General features: G+C 34.3%; 1 protein-coding gene across 1 annotated transcript; it reads left to right on the top strand.

Moving 5' to 3' along the window:
- Nucleotides 1-1,577: 1,577 nt before the first annotated feature.
- LOC133307035 (uncharacterized protein At4g18490) lies at nucleotides 1,578-19,993 on the top strand. Its single transcript, XM_061507451.1, has 16 exons — nucleotides 1,578-1,638; nucleotides 2,381-2,507; nucleotides 2,615-2,630; nucleotides 2,737-2,795; nucleotides 2,842-3,021; nucleotides 3,153-3,971; nucleotides 4,142-4,284; nucleotides 4,469-4,544; nucleotides 4,613-4,642; nucleotides 4,687-4,824; nucleotides 5,647-5,838; nucleotides 5,929-6,109; nucleotides 6,510-6,577; nucleotides 6,659-6,692; nucleotides 6,856-7,017; nucleotides 19,652-19,993. The coding sequence occupies exons 1-16, from the start codon at nucleotides 1,578-1,580 to the stop codon at nucleotides 19,991-19,993; spliced, it is 2,628 nt and encodes an 875-aa protein (XP_061363435.1).
- Nucleotides 19,994-21,020: the final 1,027 nt, after the last annotated feature.

Below are 21,020 nucleotides of genomic sequence, written 5' to 3'. Positions count from 1 at the left end.
ATTTCCTCGTATCTCTCTTCTCATCTTAACCACATAAAAAAAACTCTGTCGCTGTTGATCTTTTCTCCCATTCGGTTGCGGAAATTGCAAATCACTGCCTTCTTTCAAGTTTTAGGTCTTACGATACCGTTTCAGCCGAGTCCACTAGGTCTCTCGGATCTGTAAGTCACGCATTTCTTTTCTGTTTTGAAGATATCTCTTCGCGAATCTCAAAATTTCGTCTCTGTGTGTGTTTCATTTGCACTTGCCATCAATTTGTTAAATTTTCTATCTATGGAGTTCAACTAATGCTGGTTGTTCCAACAGTCATAGATTCGTGTGTACTTGATTTATGACCGGTTTCTGCTTATTTTTAACGAACTGTGAATTTTTTTGCGATTTGTTTGACTGTTAAATTTGTCGCACTGAACTGTTTCCTATTTCTGGATTTGGCGTCTCTGCGAAATCAATTCGATTGCACTTGGACTTCTGAATCTAAATTTTTCGTTAATCGCCACTTAATTTTTCGTTAAATCTATATTGAGATTTTGCTGTAATGTTTGATGTACTTAATGTTCCCTAATTTGGGAGCAACATCTGATAGTAGAAGATGATGCTATTTCACTGTTGTTCGTTTATTAAGTTAGCTTTATCCCAAGTTCTACTACTACAGGTAGTTATCTTGTTCATAAGTCGCATTTGGGCACAACTTGGATACTTCAAGTATGTGAATAATTGTTTAAGAAATTTTCTTTAATTTGTCAACTAGAACTTGTTATTACCTTATTGGTAAAATTGCAATTTATGATTTATTGGCAAACAAATTTTTGATATAGAGGATAAATTGTTAGAGAAAATATAAAACCGTTAATGTGAACTTTCATCTAAAGTGGTCACGAATTTGATCCTCACAGTTTTTCTTCTATTAATAAATAATTAAATATTGTGGAGTTTCTTAATACACGTAGGTGAATCCTTGTATTATTTTCCTTCAAGCTCAATGGGCTCTTTTGTAAGAAGGCAAGTTAGAGAAATACAATATAAATCCTTAATATCCTCACCTCACAACTTAAGCACTGCAACGTTCTAAGATGGTTCATATGCTAAGTTCATCAACTGTCCTTTTGTTTAACTCATCTTAAGTTGGAAATGTTCATTAGGATATCCTATATTAAAATTCAGGGAAGGTTATATTTACAAACTTTTTGTTTACAAACTTTTACAAACTACATTATGTCTTACTGGTAAGACACTCTTGAGTGAAGTCTTACCGTTAAGACATAGTATAGTTTGTAAATTTGTAAATTTTCTATCTATTATTCCCATCAATTATTACTTATTTTTATTTTTATGGCTTATTTCAGCAAATGCTGGAAATCATACTTTCTCTTAGCTTATCGTATTTCATTACCACAGTAGCTAAGGGACTTGTCTCGTTGTTCTGATATTTACACCTGGATGTTTTTCTTTTCTTTTTTGCCCCTCTTAAAACAACTATCATGGTTATGATCAATATTGTTTTTGCTGGTAATTGGATCTATAGATAGATGTTTTATCCTAGCTGAGGTGTGAATCAGAAATTTCGCCAACCTCAAGGAATGGCAGAACAGCAAAAGGAATCCTCATCTGCAGATTCGAAGGAGAGAAGTTCATTGCCAGGTTTTTCTCTACATTGAGTTTTACTTCTATGATGTAGTGAGTATTACAAATAATTCTTCCTAGTTCCTTTTATGCAAACAAGTATTGGTATTAGCAGAAGGAATGGATGAGCTCGGAATTGATTGCATTCCACTGTGCATTTAGCCGTTGTATTTACTAGTCACAACTGTTTATGGTTCATAAAATTTATGGAAGCATAGCTGTTTATTGCAGTTCATTTATAGCTTTTTAGGTGAAGTCCTTATTCTGCCTTGAATTTGATGTCATTTTGGATTAAAATCAGGACTTTGATTTCTCTAAATAAAAACTACTGCAACAAATCTCACCTTGGCTTATCTTCTGTTGTCTTGGAAAATGAAGTGAACACAAATAGTAAGACTGAATCAGTAGAGTCAAATAATTAGGGGGTACCTTTTTCTTTTATATTTCTTGCATTCCTCTAGGGCGCATATATTATTTTTGTTTCTTTATCCTAAGTATTGATGCAAGATCCTTAGATGTCTCGCAGTTTCTTGTAAATTTGTGAGATTGCATGGGTGAGCTATATATATAAAATGATATTATGTAAGTATTTCTTTTTCATTTGTGTTAATTATCAAGATACAAGAGGTATTGATTGTAATCCTTGTGTCAACTACACGAAGGAGATTTCATTTATATATCAAACTAAATGAGAGATACACAATGTGGGACCTCTACGACACTATTTACAATAACAATTTGCATTTTTTAATTCAAATAGATGATGGAATCGGAAAGGAATTTCTTAGCTCCTGGAAATCCATGTCAATGGCAGATGATAATGCCATGGACTTTAGCTTTGACACTGTTTCTAAAGGCAAGAAAAAGACATTCGACTTTGAAAAACTGTAAGTATTCCCAGTCTTCCCAAGGACAAAGTTTAGGTTATGCAAAGTTAAATATGGACAGGTAATAGTTATTGGTTTCATTCTGAAATATTCTGTTATGTCTTTAGGTTGACAGATTCGATGGTTAGTATTTTGCACTTATAATGGAGAAGGTTGATATGATGAATGAAGTGTGCATTGTTTTGATCTTTCTGCAAATCTATAGTGATTATGATGGTTTATATAAAAGAGCGTTTCATTTAAGGGGCCAATTACCATCATATACATATATGCTTATGCAATGCAGTTGTGAGTTTGTAGTACCTAATTAGTTGTTACAAATAATCTTTGGTAGGGACATGGATTTTAATCTGGATGGTGAGTTCGACAAGATATCATCATTTAAGGTGGACATGTCCGACCTTGATTTTACATGCCCGCCAAAAAAAACATCCCAGTCTAAGGACAAAAAAGAAGCTTCTGGTGCAAAAGCAGGGAAACAAGATGGATTTAATTTTAGCTTTGATTTTAATGAGTAAGTGGGGGGAAATATTCAAAGCAATAATCATTCAATGCACAGATATGTTATTTATGGGTTCTGCAAAATCAATGTGAGTGATATGAATGGATTAATCTATTATATTATTGTATTTTTATTTGGCGTAGGTTGGATAGCTTCAATCTTGATTCAAGCTTAATAAAAGTAGATACTACTTCCAACATTAACCAGAGAAAAAAAGGAGTTACTGCAGAAGAAAGTGATAATGAAGATGCAAAAAAGCCTAAAACCAATGATGATGGAGGTGTTCATGCTTCTAATGATAGCAAGGCTATGAAACCTCCAGCATCAGAGAGGCTGGAAACTTTGAAGGTCGATACTTTGGTTGATAACCTTGGGAATCTAGTTTCCAAACAGGATGGTTCTGTTTCCAAATTTTCATCCTCTCAGAACCTCGACATGTCAATTGAGAGTCAAACTTCGGCTGTAAGTAGAAGTATAAGCACAGAAGAAATGGATCAAGAAAGAGACATACCCGAGAAGACAAAATCAACAGAATCAAAATCTGAGCAGGTTATTGATAAGGCACCTTTCCAGTCTACAATAGTTCAGAGTGATTCAGAGGAAGACACTATCTCAGAACAGCATACAAAGGTTTTCTCATCTGGAACAAAAGTAATTAATTTTTCAGGTGATAAACAAGAGGTTAATGAAAAGGCAACACATGTGGATTCTAATGGTTTGGACTTACAATTAGAGCATTCATCCCCACCTCACATCACTAAGTCAGATAGCAGTATCGGAGAAGCAATTAATGTAGGTAGCAGTACCCGGGAAGGGGTTACTAATGACCCTCAACCAGAAAAGAGTGATACAAGTTGTGAAAATATTACTAAAAATGATGCCTCAAAGAAGAATTCATGTGAAAATGACATCCGAGAAAACAAAAAATCAACTTTGGAGTGTCATTTGGCTTCAGCAAGCAGGTCAAATTATTATGATCCTTTTTTATTATCATTAATAATAAGTGTTAGTTTATTTCTGGAATTAGCTGAGTTGCTGAAACTCATATTCTGTAAGGTAGCAAGGACATAATGATTATTTTTTAAAAATAGGGATACACTCTTTTTTCACAATTTTCACTCATTTGATGCAGTAATCCTGTAGTTGATAAAGTGGTGCAGAAGAAAGATAGAGAACTCCAAGTCATGCCGTCAAATATGCTCAGCAGGACAGAGGACAAAAGGCCTTTAAAGCATCCTTCATCAACAGCAGGGACAAATGGCATCTCCTTTGGCTGTAAAAAAAATGGGGGCATGCACCTGAGATCCATAACCCAAGCACGGTGTGTTATGCTTGCTATAACAATCATATTTATTGGCCTTTCAATGGTAGAATGTTTTATATATATCCCTCAACAGGGAGAGCTTCCTGTCAAATGACACAAGATTTAAAAGCAAATTGGTAAGTGATTCACTCCCAGGTTCCGTCAAACTAATGAGGGATGCACCAGCATTGCTCGGTAGCAAAGATGACCTTAAAAGTTGTAGCAGTAACAGGTGATATATATGTTCTGTGACTTCTGTTATATGATAATTTTCTTACTTTATAACTATCATATTCCCAGGTGCATAGATGATATTTTTGCAGAAGTTAGGTAATTCCCAGTAATGAATGTGACTTACTTCTGATCATGATCAGGGAGGGCATTGTTTCTGATGTTATGCCAAGAGCAGGCAAGTTGGCTGGAAATTTGCAGTCATTTCGGGAAGAAGTAAATAAAAGCAAGCCCATATTTCTACAAACCAGCATCTCAGCTAAAGATGTTGACATGTTGGGGTAAGGCAGCTAATGTTGACTTCTGTTACTCAAGTTGGCTGTTGGTGGTAGAGCTAGAAATAATTCACCAAAGTTTGATAATTAATTTATTTTTTTAGTAGATATCCAGATAATTATTTTGTTAATAAGATTTTGTGTGGCTGGCTTTGCTAACCTGCAGCACTATGAATTGAATTGGTGATGTTTGCCTATGCTTTTATTTAAATATTACCAAAAGAAGTTAAAAGCTTCAATTGAACAATTATGACAAATCAGCTAGGTCACATGTTAATATCCTGGGTTGAACAAGAAATTAATTGAAGAATGGTCTCAATAAATATTGGAGAATTAGTTAATGGAAGAATTTGAAGATGATGCCTCTTTATATGCATTTGGGTATCATTCCCTATAATCTCTTGAACTATGTAGTTCGTAATTTTGATATTTCTAAACACGGTTCTTTACCAATATGATAAAAAGAATTAAAAGATGTTTTCACTTCCATGGTCTTGACCAAGATCACAGACCAATTTTCTCATTGAAATTTAATAGTGGCTTAGTGTTCATCAAACTTATTTTCTCTTCTTCAGTGCCTAGATGTTTAGTTTACAATAGACTTTTTCCAGATCACTTGCTGTAGATTTTTTAATTTTTTAATAATTTAGCTAACCATTTAATTCAATGTATTGGACTCTAAAATTTACATCATTTTAGTTATCTTGATTGAAGATGTTAATGACACTAGAGATTATTTTTAGTTAGATTTTAAGCTTTCAAGAAGTCCTTCTGTGGGATTGTTGTACTGTTCGAGCATAATTTGCCATTCTTTGGGAACTTTTGCAGTTCTCAAGTTAGTCCTTCCTGCTTAACAGAGAAAACAGCTACAAAAATTACCCAGATGTCTGTAAATTGTCAAGCTGAAGCTTCATGCAAGGATTCTTCTCATAAATCAAGGACCACTTCCATAGAAGGAAATAAACCTTCATTTAAAATTTGCAAGATAACTCCTGCTCTTTCTAGCTTTAAGAAATTAAGGTCCGTTGTTGAGTGGAGTACTTCCTTCTTCTGTCTGTTGCTCTCTTTAAACTAATGTAGGGGCTTTGAATGACTTATTTGATATATCAGGAACGTTGGAACTAACAGAGCTCAAGAAACTTCTTTACGCCAAAAGGAAACAAACTCCTTGGTAAGCTCTGAACAAAGTATGGAGATGCAGGGCATTACAGCATCAAAGAATGACCATCTCACGGATAGTGGTGGCAACCAAAAGCCTTCAACCCAATTCTTGAAGAGGAAAACTATTGAGGTTTGACATCTTCGTAGACATTTTTCCTTCTGAAGATTGAAGGAAGAAATTTGCATTCAAATTATTTGACACCCACAACCTATGCTTTGGCTCTTTATTTTATTATTATTATTTAAAAAAAAAAAATGTCATATCTGCAAATGTCTTCATTTACTATCTCCTACTATATGTTTTTGGTGCATAATTCTCTCCCTTGGCCCATGCCCAGTTACATAACTGGAATGAGTTTTTTTGTTTCTTCAAAGGAAAAAAAATAAGAAAAAGAAAGAAGATAAAGACGAAAAATATATAAACAACTTCACAACTATAGTACTCTAATATGGAGATTTAATTCCTTTTGGTGTTGAAAATAATCATCTTAAACAAATTCTTAGAACATCTATAAGACTCAATTCCGCAGGTTTCTGAAGCAGATTTGACGTCCTTGAGGTCCCTTAAGCGTCTCTCTCAGTCTCCTAGTAAAAGCAGGTACTGCAGAACGAATTGATTGTTTTACTTTCTCTTTTTCTGATTGTTTGTACTTAAGCAACAAATTCTTTACTACTGCAGAAGTTCTAAAGAATCTTCAGAAGTTGTTGAACAGGTACAAGATCAAAGCTTGGGGATTATTTTATATGTTGTGTTGTCATATATTTTGATGATTACTGACAAATGCAAGGAGGCTTGGGGATATTTAAGAGCGGAAGTTGTCAAAACTAGTTTCTTTTTCTTTATAATTTACTCAAATTTAATTCCATGAAAGTCAGGTAGAGAGTAAGCCCAACAACATACTCTACAATCATTCAACCTCTGGACTTGAAAGTCCCTCAGAGATTAAAGTGATGGAAGTGGAAATACCTGATTCTGTACTCATGGAAGATAACAGTAATGTTGAAAAGGCTGAAGCATATATGAAGGAACTTGAAGATGTGAGTGATCTAAAATTTTTTCATCTATGAAGGACTTGTTTATAAGTTTTATTGTCAAAAATTATTGAATTTACTGGGTTGTCAAAATCTTACATAAGTATATTTGAGCATTAGACCTAATGTTGAAAAATAGATGATGGTCTGCTGGTCATTTGGAAAGAGATTTTAATGCATGGTAGTAGTTGTCTTTTGCCATCACGTATAATTTGAGACATCTGAAATAGTTTCATAAAATTCAGCAAGTTTAGTCCAGTTGCTAAAGAAACATGCTACTTGTTAAACATTTTTTATTTACTAATTTTAGTACTATGAACATCTCCTGTGCTTTCAATGCTAGTCCCACCAAAATAATCTTATGCTCAAATTTTTTGTTACTGTGACCCTATTGTTTACTTTACTTTAATCACTATATAAGATATTTTGAATACCAAACCTTAAATTCAGATAAGTGAGTAAACATTAAAGATGGGCTTTTGTTTCTCCTGAATAAAACAACACAACACAATTTCAAAGACTGCTTTTGAATTGTGGGTTGGAGAGGAAGCTACTCTAAGACACCTGCTTTGAAGTGGCTAGATATACATTGGATATTACAATCCAAAAAAGAAAAAAGGGAAATTGGATGCAAGAACAATTGGGGGTTATTTCATTAGTTATGCAAAAAAGTCAAAAGGGGTATAGATTTTATTGTCCTAACCATATTACAAAAATTAGAGAGTACAAGTTCCTTTAAGTTATATCTCTAAAATGGCTGTTGTTTTTCAAATTGTTGACCAATTAATAATCATGAAGAACAACAAATAAATATTTCCATTACTCACAAAAAAGTTGTAATAAATAAGCTTGTAGCAAATTACCAAAAATAATAATAATAATAATAATCTTATAGCAGAAGAACCATAAGAAATAGTATTACTTGGACCATATTTGCAATTTATTTGCATACTAGAAAAAATAAAAAATTAAGAATATCTCTCAGAGAAATGGGATATGTTATTTATGATGATTATGTGGTATATTTACTAAATTTTGAAATTGACTTAAGAATAGAAAATAACCCAATTAAATTTTCACAAGTCATAAATAATGATAATGCGGATAAATGGTTTAAGAAATGGGAAACATGTGTGTATGACAAAATATGTAGTTTGATAATTAAGTGAAGGGCTAAATGGTTATTGGTAACGTGACTCTTGGGAAGAGGTTTTGTAACCTCCTAGATTGATGGGAGCACTTTTAGAAAATAAAAGGAAAGGAAACCAATCCCTAACTATACCTAGACAAATTAGGTTTTGTTTTCCCATCAAGAACGGAGCGTAGGAAAAAGAGATAGACAACAGTTTATATCAAGGTATGTGGTTTTGGAATTGATTGAAGAAGATCATTGGAAACTACAACTTAAAGAAACAATATTAGGACAAATGCCTACTTTGACCTGAGACTGATCAAGCTGCACGCATGGAAGGATACTTTTATCTTCGTTTCCAGAGCCATTTGTTGTTCCTAATTCACAGTACTTGTTGTTTATGGCTTTATGCAAGCAAACCTAATTACCTAATTATTTCCTCACTTAAACGGTAGTTATATACACTTGCAAGTTGCAATGGTTTTCAAATGGAATATAATTCTTATCATATTTAATGGTGGTGAATGGGTCCTTTCCTTCCATGCATTCATGTTATTGGAATAAGAAAAAAGAAAAGAAAACAGCGCCTGATGGTTTTCTTTTAAAACGTGATTTCTTGCAGATTTGTAACATGTTGAAAAAGAAGCACGAGGAAGCAAAAGAATTATTAGTTCGGGCCATTGTGAACGACAATAACTTGCTGATGCTTAATCATCCCATTTATGAAGAAGAAATATCCTCCCATTCTTCCTGTCATTTCCTCCTTGTCATTTAATTAAAGATATTAAAGTTGGTTATTTCCTTAACATGTGTGAACATTCGGAAGGTTCAGAAATTTGCTTCCCAATTGATGTCTTAAGGGGATTCAAACTTGATCGGCAGCAAATTGCTGCATTCGAAGGTACGGAAGATACATATTTCTTGGTCTGCAATGTAGCTTATTCTGCACTATAAAATTTGTCAGGTTATTTGTCACCATTCGAATTCAAGGACCGAATACTTTTATTCCTTCAGTGTTATCTGGACTTGAAAAACCTCTTGCCATTTTTCGTAAGATGAGAAATTGTTCAAAATTTGCCATTTCATGGGCTGTGTTTAGCCATCACTTTGGTTATTAAGGTTTTAAGTTTGTACGAAGTCCATTGTGAATTGTGATGCAGGCCTCAAGACCATTGTGACCCTTAATTGTCGTCTTGTTTATGCGTTGATTAACTTAACAAACATAGGTTATTAGCTACGCACCAAAAAAAATTAGCTTTTCAGCCAAAGCCTAGGCCAGGACCTTCTAAGTGCTCCCTTCGCCCGGAGGGGATGGCGCGGGGTGGTTTCTTTTGATTTTGCGTGTCTTAGAAAATTCATAGTGTAAGACTATAGGTCTTGAGAATCCATGGTGAGGTAAAATTAACGGTTTATATGTACAAAGCTAAAGTTTGGACTCTGTTGTTATAAGAAGTTATACATGATAATCGAGAATCATCTATGATTTTTCTTCCTTAGACAAAGTCAATCCAATTAGCGGAAAGAGAGCATGATTCTCGTATTTTTTCAGATAAAAGCAGATTTTGCAACTATATTGTTTCTAAGGATAGGTCATACTTATCACATTTTTTTCTTACCAGTACTTTGTTATGATTGAACCAAAATCATTTTCCAAAACAGAGTTCCGAGAAACAGAGCGAGGCTTCTGTTTATCTAGCTTGACACCGCCACCTAATTCCGAGCTCTACCCTACACATACGATGCACCTTCATCTACTTTTGTTCCATCTTTCTGCCTTTTCACTATTTGGCCTACAAGAAGGAAATTGAATCACCAAGCAGTTAGTGAGCATGCATGTTTATTAGCTCCATATAAACACCACAAAAAACATAATATAAACAGTTATGGATTTGGATCCTTTCATGTAAAAAAAGTAGTCATGTGATCATATTATTTGATAATAACTATTCATTTAAAAATTATTCACTTTTTTCTCTCTTATCTCATCATCAATGAGTGATTGTGATCAAATAATATGATCATATAATCACTTTTTCACATAAGAGGATCCAAATCCAACAACTACATAGCAAGCATGCATGTTAGTTATCTCCAAAATAAGGTTGACACATTAGTCATGATGGCGAGACTCTTTAAAGGTCGGAAGACAACACGGTGAGAGGACGAGATACTCGGTTCAGACTAGGCTTTTTCCTTTTTTCGCGTACGACATAGCAACACACTCATTAGGCAACAAATTGGCACTAGGGACTTGAATGACGTCGTTGAGGATCGAATACAACAATTTTGGCTCTACTATAGATCCGAGATATATCCATTTAGCACATTTGTCCAAACAGAGACTTGAATATATTTAACGTACAAGAACAATAAAAGCTTTTGACGATTAGCTGGAAGTGCTCATAAAGATACAAAAACAAATTGCACGACAGACTCAGACAAATGTTTTAATGTCATTGAACTTCCACTTGGATTACTATAACAAAAAATAATGACTAGAGCACCTGATGCTTATATATATATATATGTTACCCTCTTCGTCTGGATATAGCAAGTCTGTCTAGCATTTTTTTTAAACCTTAAAAGGAGGGGGAAATGGCGAGTCTAAGTTTCTGTTTCTCCACTTTCCTGCTGTTGTTTTTGTTCTCCGTGTCCGAGACTCGGCCGCTGGTAAATCATGGTGCATTTTCTTCTCATTTCCCCCCTAGCTCTCTCTTCCTTAGCACTGTCGAGCACTACCTTCATCCAGGATCAGAAGGCAGAAGCCTAGCCAAGATAGATAGTAAAATATTAGACAAAAATGCCAAGTTCCCTTTCAGCGTTGAATTGAGGAATCGAAGAGCAACAAGAAGCCAGTACTACCAACCCCGTCGAGTGAGTCCAGGAGGCCCAGATGCGCACCATCACTTCAAAACAACCGTTAGTGGAGGACATTGGAGGTAGATCTACTTGTGTCCAAGAAAAAAAAAAGGACAAAAAATATGTTTATCTTATTTTTTAAAAGCTACTAGGATTGGTCTAGTGGCAAGGAGTTTGAGTAATTTGTATTAGGTTATGTGTTCAATTTCTATTATTGTATATAAGTAAAAAAATTATGAGGTAACGGTTTATATATGATTGAAATAAAAAATATCCTTTCATGTCAGCAAGATGTGAGCAGCATGTTATAAAAAATGTAACATTATCAATAAAAAGGTCAAAGGAATAACAGAGATATTTCTTTTTATTTTTAAAGTTGGGATCACAGTCAGCGACGATGATTACGTAACTACCGATCGGAAAAATAATAGTGACAAAATGTTATGCCGACTATCGAAGTCATTTTTTTATGGCTATACGATGAATTAATGAGGGAACACACGAATGCATATACTTGAGGCTTATTGATGTAAGAAACAACTACTGGTACTACAATGCCTTTAAAAATCGTCTCAATATAGCGATTATAAATGGGAAATGTGTTTAGAGAATTTCTCACATACAACACACAAAAAGTATGAGATACTTACCTTTTTCTTTTTTCTCTTTTTTTCAAAATGGATCCTATTTATTTTTGTGTGTATTACATGAGATAAAGAGATAAATTCTCTCATGCAACATGAGAAAAATCAATCCCATTATAAATATATGCACGAACTCAATTCAAAATTCATTTATGTCCACGTGATCGAAATTTTAAGAGAAATAATTTTAATTGTCTAAGTCCAGCATGATTTAATTATTTAATGTTGATCGGTCCAATACAATATGGGTTGACCAATGTGTATCGAGCCTAATCACATACGGTTGAAGAGAAAAGACTTTCAGTTGGGTTATCTACTTCTTGGGCTGATGATGGCTGTTAAGTAAGAGGTCAATATGGTTCTCCTTTGGCGCGGTGACTCTGGCTGGGGGGGATACCTACAATACTACTTTGACGCTTAAGTCAGTATCAAAGCTCGGCTTATGTAGTATTCTTACTCAATTAGATTATTGTACATGGGTTTGTGCCCTTCGTTTATATAGTGAATCTGATGCCGCCTTTGGTAGGCGGTATGTCCTCTGATTGGCTTTTTATGGGCTGCAGGTTTATCTGTTCTCAATTGGTAAGATAGCCTTATCTCTATATGTCAAGCTATCTTGGTAGAGGGGTGGCAAGCTAGAGCTGTCCTTTGTGTATTGGTTCTATGGCGCGGTAGCTCCTTGTTCGTATTATTGATCACTTCCTTAATTATGAAGTCACACTTTTAGGCGGTTTAGGCGCGATGAGGCCATCGCGCCCCCTGATTTTATGTGCGATGGATATATCATGCATTGTATGGACCCTGTCTAGCAATTTTAATTCAAGCAAATTTGGCTGCTGTTAGTAGACCTAGGCGTTGTGTGTCATCTTAGGTTTTTTTCCTTTGTTGTTTTGTTTTTCTTTAGAGCTTGGCCCCTTCTATCTACCAATATATATATATATATATATATATATATATATATATATATATATATATATGGGTTTTATAAGAGTTATGTTGTAGGAAAAATGATTGTGTTATGTTATAGAGATTCATTTTGCGTGCCTGAGTTTTTTTTTTTAAACATGTGGGCCCCACAAAATATTGTGTGTGTAGGAAATTTTTTGTGGTCATGTTAAATGATAGAATGGAAACCCTATATATATATATGTGTGTGTGTGTGTGTGTGTTTTTTTCATATTTGATAAAAGATGTACGAGTGTTTGGTACATATGTGGTACCGAAAATATTTTCCTAAATGATTTACTAATTTCCGGTTGAACCAAGTAGGTTGGGCTGCTTTTTCAACCATGTTTTTAACCAATGTTATTAAAATCGGCCCGGTCAATGACCCGGTCGAGGTATTGGGTCACTGGATCACTAGTTCAACCAATGGGTCACTGATTCAATCGCATGACCCGGTGATTATATATAAATATATAATTTGTATTAAAAAATTATAAACATACTCAAATAGTTGGAAAAAATAATATAAATTCTAAATATTTTAATATAAAAAATAATAAATTATATATTCTTGTCCAATAAATGATCAAACAAACATATAATGCTTGTGATATTGGTATTTCAGGTTCAGTAAACGACATCTCTAACTATAAATCAAATCAAAATTCTCTGTATAGTGCATAACTAAGATAATATTAGCATTGTAGGTACATAACTTATATAAATTAATAAATAACATATTACTCAAATATGTCAACTATAATTTTTTTGAAAATTTTTTTTAAAAAAAAAATCGGGCCAAGTCACTTGTTTTCACCTAAACTGACAGAGTCTAGTACTTAACCGATCTAATGTAATAGCCAAACCAATCAGATGACCAGTTCACCGAATACCGAGTCGATCCGACAGATCGTTGCTTTAATGATGCATTAATCTACTTAGTACTCACGCACATTAGCTCATAGTCATGCAATTTTTATATTAGTCCCACCAAAATTTTACAAATCTTCTGTAAGAGATGTGATAAAAAAAAAATGCACAATGAGTATTTTCCTTAAGGATAACGTTTGTGCATAAAGAAAATATTTATAAGATCTCCCTCCCCCGCCCCAAAAAAAATAAAATTTCTAGACAATTACAATATTGGATTGTAGCAGCATTTTTTTATAATTTAAGAGGAGAAGAACCAACCAAATGGGAGGCACTAAGGAAGGATCCAATTTAGGCAAACAGTGATTTTTGTACCTACTCCTAGTAGTGGTTAACTTGATATGGGTTTCTGCTGTGATGTTCAAAGTAGTTCAATTGTAGATATATTTGTTCTTCCAAAAAAAAATTGTAGATATGTTTATTTATTTATTTTTTAACGCAAGTATCTCTCGTTCAATCATCTCTGGTAGGATGAGATTATAATCTCCTGTGAAGGCTTAGAATATAAAGATTTCGCCTCTAATCCTAAAGAATTTTTCCACATATTAAACCTGAGATTCAATTCTTGGAACACACAATGCTTATCCAAGTGTGTCACTCCTAGGGATTAGTAGATTTTGAACGAGAATAAAGGGAAAATAGATTCTCATATTATATGAAAGAAAAATTATCTTATGCATATATATATATATATATATATATATATATATATATATATATATATATAGGTGCGACTCACTTTATGGTCTTTCTCTCTTCTCTCTCCTCTAATATGTGTATGCATAAGAGAATTTTTCTCTTATGTAACATGAGAGTCAATTTTTTTTATATTATGGATTTGAATTTTTTATGTTGTAAGAGATAAAATTATTTTTCACACTCACATAAAAGTATGTAGGGCTCATGTGGGGTCATATGAAGAGAAGAGAGAAAAAGAAAAAATATGAGTCTTATATACTTTTATATGTGTATAGGGAGAAACATTATTTCCATTATATATAAGCAAGAATTTGTTGTAAAGCATAAAGTAAAGATAAAAGTAATGTGCAATAATATGTATGAATCGGCTGATAACCTAATAACTTGTCAATACTTTTTTCAAGTGGAAAATACTTAATGGATACTAGAAAGATATGAAAGTCAATGGCGACAATGTTGAGTGTGTAAAAAAGATGAAAGTCACACTAGTGCCAGTTAAGTAGAGCATACTGAGGATAAGACAAAGAATATAATAGAAATGATATCCTCTTATCAAAGTGGATTTTCTCGTGAAATGCTATAACCCCTCCTGCAGTAGCTAAGATAAATTACTTAACAATTAAATGTCTCCAATCTGTAATTACTTAGATCCATATACTGAAAAATGATAACATTGCATGCCTCTGGATTGTGAGTTGTCATAAACTATGTACTCATCAGTCTCATAGAATATTAAGGAAAGGACGAAATTGTCTGTTTTTTATACAAGCCGGCCCACATTAACAAATACTGCAAGCACTTGCAATTGATTGGGTTTTAATTGAAGAAAAGAGTAATGCGGGGTATGGTTGAGCTTTATATTCTTTTCTTTTCTTTTTCTATTTCATTTTTTATTTTCTGACTGTACAGGGTTGACCTTTATATTTCTTACGCTCGTTCTTCATATTTATTTAGTACAAGGCCGCATGTTTTTTGCAATTTACATGATCAGAAGAGATAATGATACAATTTAAAAACTTAAGATAAGATACCATTCAGTTCAGATATCATTTCTCTTGGCACTTAGACATGGAGGAGTGTTTGGCATGATTATGGTAATATGGTATGGACTCATATTTGGACTGCAGTCAATTTAATCCAAAATCTAAAAGTAGGATGTTATACCTATCAAGTTCATATCACACTTTTTCCTCTAATAATCTCTCCCACTTACCCACTTCACCATCACATTGTTAGGTTTATGCTCTTTTACCAAAGTCCAATTAAGCTCAATGTATGATAAGAGCTCGTGACACCTAGAGCTCAAAAAGCTTAGGGGCTAGGGTTTGTTTGTGCCCATATAAATTGTTTCACTTTATTGCTGACAGATTTAGAAATAAAACACCAGAGTGCCTACACACTCACCCCTTCCCCTAGAGAATAATTTGAAATATACCACCATCCTCCAAAGGCCATCTCGGAGACTTATTTGTGCATCTTGTTCATGCTGTGATGCAGAGGGAGCCAGATCATGAAGGAGGTATGTTCGTGTTGTGATGCAGAGGAAGCATGATCAAGAAAGAGGACATTCTGTGGCAGTAGAGACGAGATGGATCACCACACCTACACATGGGAGATTTCTCGTGGTCTGCGCTGCAAGAGGTAATTAATGCTTTGTATCAAAGAACGATGATGATTCATAGCACACCAAACCACAATGGTCTATATATACATTGTCACAGATCCAATTACGCCAACAATTGGTATCAGAGCCAAATTGTGTGTTTGGGTTAGAATTCCCCATGTTGAATTTTGGCAACAATTTTTCCAATGTAAGTAGCGTAACGTGATGCCTACCCACATACCCACATATGTTTTCAACACTTCATCTCTTTATTTCTGTTCTTGGTGAGATCCAAGTTAAGATTGATTAATCAATCGTGACTTATGAAACTTGTTTAAAGATAAGCTTTGTTCTGGCCTGCCCACACAGGCCCAGTATGATGGGTCATCGTACAAAGGCCCAATTAAACAACATCTCATAAGTGAGCTCATAGTCCTCACCGTAGGGAATTTCCATCTCCTCTGCACATATCACCATCGTTCACCAATGATGGCAAGGCAACACATTACAAAGTTGAGGTATTAGACCAAACGGGGTAAATAGAATTACCTATGTCAATTTTCCGAGAATCCAAAAAAAATTCTTCTACCAAACATCCCCTAAGAACACTTCAGAATAATTCCCCAAAAATGGATTACTCAACATCTTTAAATCTCTAAATTTTATTTAAATGAAACGGAAAATCTTTGGTTTTTTATATATCTTGTAATGAGAAAACAATTGATATCAAAATTGCATCTAACTGTGGGAGAAATTCTTAGACAAGCACAAACTATTGTCTTCTCGTAAGCATTCAAATCATTTAATTGCATGTGTGAAAATATTTTTTAAGATAATTGCATTTCTATTGTGATCTCCACAATTTTACACATGTTAAATAATGACTTGAGTTTCTTTTTTTGGATACATTGATGGGAATTAAACAGACAACTTAATACAAATTATCCAAATTCCTCAAAATTCGATTAATTCTCATGGCTTTAATGACTTAAGTTTCTATGATAAATTATTCCTAACTAAGAAGTATTCCTAGTTGTGCCCACTATAAAGAGAATTTCATATTCCATATAATAATGGCTTGAGTGCCTATGATCTCTCTTTTATTATTATTTTATTCTACTTTAAATATAATAACATTAGTTGTTAATGTTAGTCGGACAATATCTGGGTTCTATAAACCGGACCATGTAGCACTCACTACTCTTTAAATCAATTTAAATATGATTAGACCTTGCATGATTTTTTATTTTTTTTGTGGATAAGTCACAGTTATCCTCCACATGAAGCAATTCTTGTATGATACCTTGGATTAATTGGAGAATGATGAGCCGCACTAATCTTCAGTTTGACATGATTCAAGTGTGGATAGGAGTGATAAATGAGGCACGGGCCTTTTAGGGGTCTTTGACTCGGCTCGTGAAGGTCTGAGCTTACATGCTTAATATTGATTGTTGGAACCAGGCTTGGACTTATATAAAAGTTCGTTTAGTAAAAAGGCCTCAGGCTCCAATTCAAAAGCTCGGCCTTGGAGCCTCTCAGGCTGGCCTAGTATATTAATTTTTATTTTTATTTTTATTATTTGTAATAGCTCTCTCTCTCCTCTCAATTCATTTCACCCTTATTTTATTAGTTAAACAGACTTTTTGAATGATTTTGTTTTATATTATGTTGTTTCGATATACATTGAATTTATGAATATTTATGGAATTACTAGCGTTGTTGATTGTATATTCGGATTGGATAAATTTTTATTGTCTTATTTTTTTTTACAGGCTAAATCAGACTTTTATTTTTTGTAAATAAGGCAGGCCACATGCCGATAATTATATTCGTAACAGGTAACAGACTTGTTGTCGACACATTTAATCACAGACTTAGTCTTTTAAGACCAAAATGTTGCACCCTATGCTTTAAAATATTTTAATGATGACACAATTGATATAATTAAATTACAAATCCTAACAACCTTATTTGTTGATCAAAAAACAGGATGATTTTTGTTGGGTGGTTACAGCATATCAAAAGATTGTTGAGATTCCAAATCTGAAGATAAGATAAAGCTTGAAGTTGTTGCAGTCAATTGAAGATAAATAGCAGAATCAAAATTTGAAATTAAGAGATAAGGATAAAGTCTAAACAGCATTATCATGGGAGCAAAAGTTTATGAAATTTTTTTACTATATATATACTCATGCTCCAATAGTCTCACAGTGAAGCAGCAAATGAGATCTAAATTTTTAGCCTAAGACTTGTGTTCTTTATTAACTTTTTTTACAAGCTTAGGTTTTAAGTGCTTCATCGTCACCTTTTAGCTTTTCTAGAAGTATTAGTAAGGTGGTTCATTTTAAGTTGATTTTTCTCCGTGTGTGGAGACTTGCTATTGTTGGTAGTAACAATAGGTGTGGGCTTATCGGTGGATAAGTGTAAACTTTGATTTAAAGGGTTGAATCAAAGTAGTGTGCCTCAAGAGTAGATTAGGATCTACTTGTACTTGAGTATTTTGGCTCATTGAAATTAGTGAAGTTTTTTTAAATCCCATTGGATTGAAATCCAAGTGGGTCGTGGTTTTTTACTCCTATTGAGCCTAGGAGATTTTTCCACGTAGAAATTATTGTGTTTTTTTTATTTGTGCATCATTCTTGTGATTTCCTTTTATTAGCAAAAATTAGAAAATTATATTAAAAATTATATTTGAATAAAAATAAAAAGGAGAGATAGGTGCTACTACTCAATTCAACCCCCCTTCTTGAGTACCACTGGGACTAACACAAAACTCGGCTTGGCCCGTTAACTCCCCTAAACGTAGACTGATACTTAGGATTGAAACCAATTTGACTCCAAATTAGTAAGCTCTTAGGTCTTTGGTCCTTCTAAGCTTATAAAGCACACTTCTCAAATTGCTTTTCTTCTGATTTTTTACACATTAAATACAAATATGTACATGAGTTTAATTAAAGGAATTTTAAATGTTAGGTGAAGCCGTGGAAATTTAGATATACAGACTACTTGTTTGTATAAATTAGTTCATTTTAAGAATTGTGCAACTTATTACCAAAAAAAAAAAAAAAAAGAATTGTGCAACTAGAGTTGTTGACAAAAACTTTTCAAGAAGGATACTTAATGAGTCTATACTAAACTGTTCCAGAAAAGTCGAAGTTGAGAAGCTGAGGTGAAAATTTGAGTTGAGATTGTAGCTCCATGTTGTACTAATGTCTTGCACTATACAATTAACATAAAGAAAAAGAGAAGACCCTCAACATTTCAAGTGATTATCGAATCTGATATATTCATAATATCTGTTGGATACCCAAGGATTCTCCAAAAGTGATAAATTTTGTTCTATTTCCACTTTTTCGAAGACCGGATTAATGTTCTCCCTGTTAAGTAAACGTTAAATGTTACTTTAATGTGTTTGAATTTGTTGGTTATGGAGTTTATGAGTCATGAGGGTTAGCATTAAGTTTAGGAGTTTTGAAAGGTTAAGAGTCAGTCATTATGTTTTGTTATTAAGTTTGGTTTTAATTGTGGTTTATGGCTATTTAGTGTTGCAGTTTTAGAAAGGCAAACTATAGCCTATAAATAGTCTAGTATATTGTTTGAGAAATACAGAATTGAGAAGCAACGAAGTTTAGTAAAATATTTCACAGAAGTTTGTTCTCTTTCTCCACAAGTCCTCACGACATTCTTGAATAGTTGTTTTATTTGTTGATTTTGTATTTGAGCGATCCTAAAAATTGGTATCAGAGCTATGGGGAAAAAGAGCGAGTTAGAGGTGCCACTCTTCCATGGAGATAAGGATGAAGCATTAGATTGCTTCTCTGTTTGAAGGAACATTTTCGGAAAGGAAAAACCTGGACAGAGGACAAATGGCAGGTAGCCATGAGAAGACTCAGAGGAAGCGCAATCAAATTGTTCCGTACATGGAACTGCCGCGACTTTAATAATATGTGGAAGGATTTTCTAATGGCCGTCGTAACAAAATACTTGCCTGGACGGTTTGATCTGATTGATGAAGAAGAAGATGAAATCATCAATGATGATGACGAAGATGAGGAAAATGATGCGGATGAAGAAGAGACCGAGATGGCAGAATCCGAGGTTGCCAACGGCAACGCATCCGCGGAGGAGATTGACGTGTCGAGTCGCGTAAGAGACGACTCGGAGAAGTAGACGATAGAGATGACTGCGGCCAAGGGAGCCGAGATAGAAGAGGAGGAGAACGAAGGAGCCGAGATAGAAGATGAGGAGAACGAAGGAGCCGAGATCGAAGCGGAGAAGGACGGGAACGACGAGTCCATTGTCGAGGTAGAAGACTTCGTGGAACCTGAGTGTCTGGAGACAGAGTCGAAAATTGGAAAGGAGATTGAGAAGCCGAGGTGCTTGATGGAGACCAGCATGGAGGAGACCGCGAATCCGAGTTCCGTGTTGATAACCGGGATGGGGGAGATCCCGGCAAAATCACCGAGTTCATGTTTTGGAGAAGAGCTTGACCCCGGCGTGATGAGGTTGATGTCGGAGACCGACATAGGCGCGTTTCAGGTTGGAAATCAGAAGTCGGAGACTGCATTGAATTCATGGTGGAAGTGGAAGATGTCGACTCCACCAAAAAGAGACCATTTCCCTGGAGGACGGTTGTCTGAGATTCTATCGATGAGGCGCATGGAAGCTAGACTTGTTGAAGAAGAACCCGGCGATAAAGAAACTGAGAGCGAAAAAATGGAAGGTGCATTTGAAGAAAATGATGTGGTCTTGAAGAGAAAAAGAGGTTTTGTTGACAATACCAATGATGCAGAAATTGGGATTGGACGAGGAAATAAAATTGTGATCACAACTGATGAAGTGGCAAATGAAACTGAGAAGAATTTGGGTGACGAGAAACTTGCAGGTGAAGAAGATACAGCGAATGGAAACAAGGAAAGTCCTGCTAATGAAACTGAGAATATCAAATTAAAGAAGCCACCGGATAAAATAAAATATGTTCAGAAAAATAATTGCAGGGGAAATATTGTTTTGAGTTAATTAAGTTGGAAGGTGTTAGATGTAATTAAGTTGGAAGGTGTTAGATGTTTCTTCTTAGTGATCAAGATTGAAGAAAACAGGCGCGATCAGAAAGTTGAAGAAAAGCAGAAGCAACACGAAGAAAGAAAGAAGCATTTAAGTTTACAGGGGAGTTTTGTTAAGTAAACGTTAAATGTTA

The sequence above is a fragment of the Gastrolobium bilobum genome, unplaced genomic scaffold (genome assembly GCF_033153095.1).
Source record: "Gastrolobium bilobum isolate Gb01-03AN ecotype WA unplaced genomic scaffold, APGP_CSIRO_Gbil_v1 utg22537, whole genome shotgun sequence".
NCBI classification, from domain to species: Eukaryota; Viridiplantae; Streptophyta; class Magnoliopsida; order Fabales; family Fabaceae; genus Gastrolobium; species Gastrolobium bilobum.
This window is presented reverse-complemented; position numbering and strand designations above follow the sequence as displayed.